Below are 6000 nucleotides of genomic sequence, written 5' to 3'. Positions count from 1 at the left end.
GGACACGTGAGTGCGCCCTGCGCGCGGGACCGGACTAGGTGTGCCAAGGAGGCCCAGGCTGGGATGCGCAGAGCTAGGGTGCCAGCGAGTTTGAAGGGCAGAGGTAATAAGTGTCCGGGAAGGCTCCTGGTGCTGTTGGACGTGGCGCAGACCCGAGCTGAGGGTAGGGGGAAGCCAGCTGCACCGGGTCAAGTCACCGCCCCGGGAAACCTCTGCCTGGGCGTGTCCAAACCTCGCCTTTTGGGGGCAAGAGGGAGCGGGCGAATGAGGGAAGCGCTCGGGGTCCCAAGAAAGATCCCGAGGGCTGCAGGGGCGGTCTCCACTTATAAGTTCCGTCCCAGTCGGGCGCTCCACTACCTCTGCTTTTTTCCAACAGACGTGCGCCTTTTCTGGGCACCCTGCGCCCGCTCAGCGCGTGCCAACCACAGTATCCCTGCGCTCCCGGGAGGCCGCAGGCAGGGTGGAATGGCCCAGTGATCACATCGTTTCCTTTGATCCCAGCAGAGCCTCTGCGTACTCCCAGTATTCCTGACGCTCCTCTCACCAGCCGCACCCATGCTTCTGGCGCGGATGAACCCGCAGGTGCAGCCGGAGAACGGCGGGGCGGGCCCGGGGTCGGAGCAGCCCCCGCGGAAACGCAAAGAAGTCTTGGTGGTGAAAGAGCGCAACGGCGTCCAGTGCCTCCTGGCGTCCCGCGACGGCGATGATCAGACCCGAGAAACCTGGGGCAAGAAGATCGACTTCCTGCTGTCAGTGGTCGGCTTCGCCGTAGACCTGGCCAACGTGTGGCGCTTCCCCTATCTCTGCTACAAGAACGGAGGCGGTGAGCCCCCTGACTGGCTGGGGGTTTTGACTTGGGAAGCTACCTGTTTGCGACGGGGGCCGGGAGAGGAGCTGGGGATACCCACGGGAGGAGATAAGGAGACAGACGGGCAAGTCCAGGGCGCAGGAAGAGACCAAACAGGGCTCACGGGAAAAGGAGTCCCCTTTGGAAGAGGGAAATCGAGGCATGACCTTGGCATGAACTTGGACAGTGATGGGCGCATGCGTAGAAGCACAGACTACAGGGCACCAAGTTGGGTGAGGAGCTCGAACCTTTTGATGGTCTGCAGGAAGGGAGGTAGAGATCTGGAGAGCTTCTGACGCGGCGCCGAAAGTGCACAGAATGTGACAACCAGGCGCACACGGTAATCCTAACTCCACTCCGGCGCTCTGAGTTTGATAAAGGACTTGGGTTCCCTGAAGGTACTTGGGAGGCCCTGAACTCTTGGGGACAGAAACCCTTGGATCAAAGACACATAAAGAGAAGCTAGTGGCAGAGAGAACTCCACTGCTCAGGTTGATGGTCCTTTGGCTGGAGGGGCCAGAGAGCACAGCCTAGGTGGGTTGTGTCAGCCACTACCAAGAACTGACCTAATCCTTGGGGCAAGAGGCTTGGGTGATTAGGAAGAAGCCTCTACCTCCTGGGGTCCTGGCCACATTGCAGGGTAGAGTGGGAGAAGGGCCTGGAGGAAACGTCACTCCAGCAGTCAGGCTCTTTCCCCCTTCCTTTGCCAGGTGACCTAATACTGCCTGCCCTGGGATGAGAGCCTAGTTATCAACTATAGCCCACTCAGGGAGCAGAGTCCTGGGGAAAACAGCCCAGCGTGCAGGATACTGGGGCCTAGCCCTAGCTCCTCCCTGAGAGCTTTTGCTGAAACTGCCCCAGACCTCCCCTCTTTGCTGGGATGAGCTCTCCAGGTGTACCCTGTAGCGAGCCTTGGAAAATGACCTAGAGGAAGAAGTCGGCAAAAGAGGGGGCCAACCAGAGCCAAGACATTTTTCTACCCGCTGGGCCATCTGCCTGGCAGGGGCTCTGATTCAGGACTTCAGGGGGTCAGAGGGAGGCAGGGTAAGGGTTTGGAGGTGGAGGGAAAGCCCATGACCTTGTCCCATGGGGTCTGGGCCCCTGCTGTTTGCTTCAGTGTATACTCTGGATGCTTGTTTTGGGTGAGGAATGGGAAACAGATGATCCAGAGGTGAAACTTTTCCTCATTGGGCTGCTGCAGCTTCTCAAGAGTTTCTGATCAGGTTTAAGCATTCTGGCCCTTCAGACTCAAGGAGGGAGGAAATACGGATTCTCTGTCATTTTTTAGCTGACAGGGAGATGAGGAATGAAAGACAGACTGAGAGAACCTAGGACACTCTGTCTAGCATGTCCTCCATGACCGTCCGAGGCTGCATGACCCTAGACAGAGGAAGGTTCTGTCATTAATCAGCAGTATTTATTGGGTTCCTCTTGGCATGAGGCACAGTGCTAGGCTCCGCAGGGGTCACCTAGATGTATTAACTGCCACTTCTGCCTGCCAGGCGCTCTGGTCACCTAAGGGCTTCGCTGTCATGCTGCTACACGTCATTCTCTTTTTTAAGTGTTTGTTGAAACTAAAAGCACCCCAGATGGCCAGTTGGACACGTCAGCGAGAAGGATATTCTGGTGTTTTCACTGACACTGTGTGCTCCCTTGGCCATCGCCACCAACTGAGAGTTCCTGCTGTATTCAGGGCACAAGACACAGCACATTTGTCACACGTTCCAATTTGGGGGCAAAACTGGCCAGACGCTCCCTCTCCTGGAATTGCTAGCCCTGCCCTTCACCCATTCTGGGTTGTTTGGTCATTTGTCTCTTTGTGGGTCTGTGTTCCAAACAGACTAGGGCACATTGAGAGGAAAGACTGTGGCTTTTCATGCCTGTATTTCTTTTTTTTCTTCTGTTTATTATATTAGTCACATTACTTTTTCTTTATTTGGTTGCATAGGGTCTTAGTTGCAGCATGCAAACCCTTAGTTGTGGCATGTGGGATCTAGTTCCTCAACCAGGGATCAAATCTGGGGCCCCTGCATTGGAAGGTGGAGTCTTAACCACTGGACCACTAGGGAAGTTCTTATGGTTGAGTTTTGTTTATTTGGCTGCACCGGTCTTAGTTGCAGCATATCCCTAGTTCCCTGACCAGGGATTGAACCCAGGTCCCCTGCACTGGGAGCACAGAGTCAGCCACCAGACCACCAGGGAAGTCCCCGAAGTATGGCCTTAGTAAAGGTAGCTGCCGCTTCTTATTCACATCTTTAGGATGATGTGTGAGATGGATGAGCCTGGGGAAGGGCCGCTTAGGAAAGACTCCGAGGAGGTGGGCTGTGGTTGGAGCACAGAAAGGTGGTGCACACACAAGCCTCGGGAAAGGGAGGAGGATTTCTAGTTGTGTGAGAATGTAGGTGGGATCATCTCTGAGATTAGGAGTACAGACTGGTTGAAGGGTATACCGGGAGAGATAAGGGTGGAGAGGCAAGTTGGGGCCAGACTATGGAGACCTTGACTGCCAGGCTCCGGGCCGGGGAAAGTTACATAAGTGAATTTCCATTTCTGGCTAGAATGTCCATGGAGCACAGTGGAGCAGGGCAGCCTCATATATCAGAGTCCGAGGCAGCTCCTGTTCTAACTTACTCCTCACCTCTCCAGGGAATTCTCAGCAGGCCTCTTCTGGGCACTGTCTCTGCTGAGACCTGTGTCTGCTCCTTGTGGGTCAGTTCTCATCCAGTGATTAAAAATTAGCCCCAGAGATGGGCAAGCAGGTTGGTAGGTGATAACCTGTGATTCTGGAAGCAGTCAGAAAACCCAAGTTCGAATCCCATCTCTGTCACCCTCTCTGAGCTCAAGTCCCCCCACTCTGAGCTCAGGTGCCCCGCTGAAGCTGGTGGTGATCTTGGGTGACCGCTGAGATCCGTCCCTCTCCAAGGCCTGGATCAGCGCTGCCCCCAAGCCAGGACTCACGTGCCCTGTTACTTAACAAGCTGTGTGCTCTCCTGGTGCCAGTATTAACATGGTAACTTCCAAGTCCAGCTGTTCACGCTGGCCCAGACTGGAGGGTGTTTTGAAATATAAAGGTACCAATAGTTTAGGCCTCTGGCTAATATTTTTTTTGAATGAATTACTGAGAAAGATTAGCCTGTCTGAACATCTTCCCATAAGCTAACTGCTGAGATGCATGGGTACAGGTGGCTTCTGGCCAGGAAAGCCCCTCTCAGGAGTTCCAAAGCTTTGTTCAGAACCTTCTTGAACAGGGAGGCAGTGCCAGTGAGGCTGTTTCCAAGGTCCTCCACTCCTGTGGTCTTGCACCTGGCCCTGCTGGTCCCCAGGGAGGAGTGGGCAGATCAATTGGGCCCTCATGTCTGCCTCCCTGCCAGAGAAGAGACCACTGTGAATTATCTTTTGTAAATGACAGCTTGAGACGTGTCCGGCTGATGGCTCTGAGCTATCAGAGAGATGTCCTTTAGGTTCCGACAGACCTGAGCTCGACTCTGAACCTGACATTTCCTGGAAATGTGGCCTTGGACAAGTCACTTCTGGACCTCAGTTTCCTTGTGCAGAAAAGGGGGGTGATTGCATCTTCCCATAGGGTGATGTGATGTTAGAGACAATACAAGCAAAGGACTCACAACAGTGTCTGGCACATAGTAGGGGCTCAGTAGCTGAAGTTGTTACTGATGGTTCCTGGATCTGGAACTGCTAGACCCAGCCTAGATCTGGGAGTAGGAAAGGGTCCTGATTTTGGAGGGTGCAGACTTGGCTCTAAGAGGAAGTTAGAAGGGCTGTAAGACTGGAAAGGAATCATGCTTGGACCTAGGATTTCTTTTTACTTTATTTACTTATTTTTGGCTGGGCCAGGTCTTTGTTATTGCTCTAGAATGAGGGCTCAGTAGTTATGGAGCACAAGCTTAGTTGTTGCCCAGCATGTGGGATCTTCCTGGACCAGGGATCGAATCCATGTGCCCTACATTGGCAGGCAGATTCTTAAGCACTGGACAACCAGAGAAGTCCCAGGCCTGGAATTTCTAACCACCTAACCTTATCCTGTTGTTGTTTCCCTACCTGAAAAATGGGGATGAACATTCCTATATGGGGTCCCATGAGATATATAGTTCTGGGTCCCAAATAGGTTTCCCTTCTTTCCTCAAGTGAGCTCAGGTTCTCAGGTACCCAAAGACCTTTGGGAATCCTCTTGGTCAAAATATCTGTGGTTCTTAAAGCCAAGGAAGAAGTGGTGGCAGGTACAAAGGGCAGGAGTTTGCAAACTCAGTGATCTCTCATTGGGCCTGGCTACAGGGGGCCATCTACATCCTAGACTTCCCAAGCCTGACGCTGGTGATTCAGCTCAGATGCACATGAGCTGCCAGTTGGTGTGGCCCTCCGGCTAAGAAGTTTGTGGGAATGACCCTGTTCATCAGGGGCTGGAGCTGAGACCATGATCTGACATTACCAGCATGATTGGCCCATTGCTCTGAGCTAGCCAAAAAGATCTAGAGAGACCATTTGCAACGAGATGGGGTTTCACAAGGATAAATGTTACATCCTGCCCTGCAGTCCCAAACCCAATTGCCTAAGTAAGGATGAGGCCATAGCACAAGTGGAGAAAGGCCCCGGGGCTTGCATTAGCTGTAGCCTCTGTGTGAGTCACTGCTGGGATCCATTTATTTAACAACAACAAAAAAAAGACCCGTTTACTAAGTGCCCATCCTGTGCCAGGAATATAGAGATGAACAAAAGGCAGTCTCTGCCTTTAGGGAGTTCAGAGTCTATTATAGATATTCTACAAGTTAATGTCATTTTATATTCTGTTATTGAGGTAGTATTAGCTCCCAAATCAGGAAGGGGAGGTTCCACTCTGTTCTTCGTAGGTTCTATTTTCTTCTCTAATATGGTTCGGACCATTCCAAGCAGCCTATAATTGCTTTCTCTCAAAGAGACCAGGATGGAGGAGATGAGAAACCAAAATCTTCAAGAAGCTTCATTAGGAAGAATCAAGTCAGATCCTGCAAAGTTGATAGCCAGGGGAGAATTGTCACGGAGGGGAGGGGTAGCCTAGCTCCAGTCTCCCTGAATTTCACCCCCACTGACCTCCTTAGAGAACTGGAGTTTAATCTACAGGGGAGTGAGCATTCTTCCTCACTAGGACTGTCCTGCACTCA

General features: G+C 52.6%; 1 protein-coding gene across 1 annotated transcript in view; it reads left to right on the top strand.

The window, feature by feature from the left end:
- The first annotated feature begins 379 nt into the window (after positions 1 to 379).
- Positions 380 to 6000, top strand: part of SLC6A2 (solute carrier family 6 member 2) — a 41483-nt gene continuing 35862 nt past the window's right edge. Inside the window, exon 1 of the mRNA XM_040254012.1 lies at positions 380 to 823. Within this exon, the coding sequence (XP_040109946.1) occupies positions 556 to 823 (268 nt within the window). The 5' untranslated portion in view covers positions 380 to 555. The remainder of the gene's footprint in view (positions 824 to 6000) is intronic.

Source organism: Oryx dammah, unplaced genomic scaffold (assembly GCF_014754425.2).
Source record: "Oryx dammah isolate SB20612 unplaced genomic scaffold, SCBI_Odam_1.1 HiC_scaffold_13, whole genome shotgun sequence".
Lineage (NCBI taxonomy): Eukaryota > Metazoa > Chordata > Mammalia > Artiodactyla > Bovidae > Oryx > Oryx dammah.
Note: the sequence above shows the minus strand (reverse complement) of the source record. Positions and strands in the feature narration are given on the sequence as shown.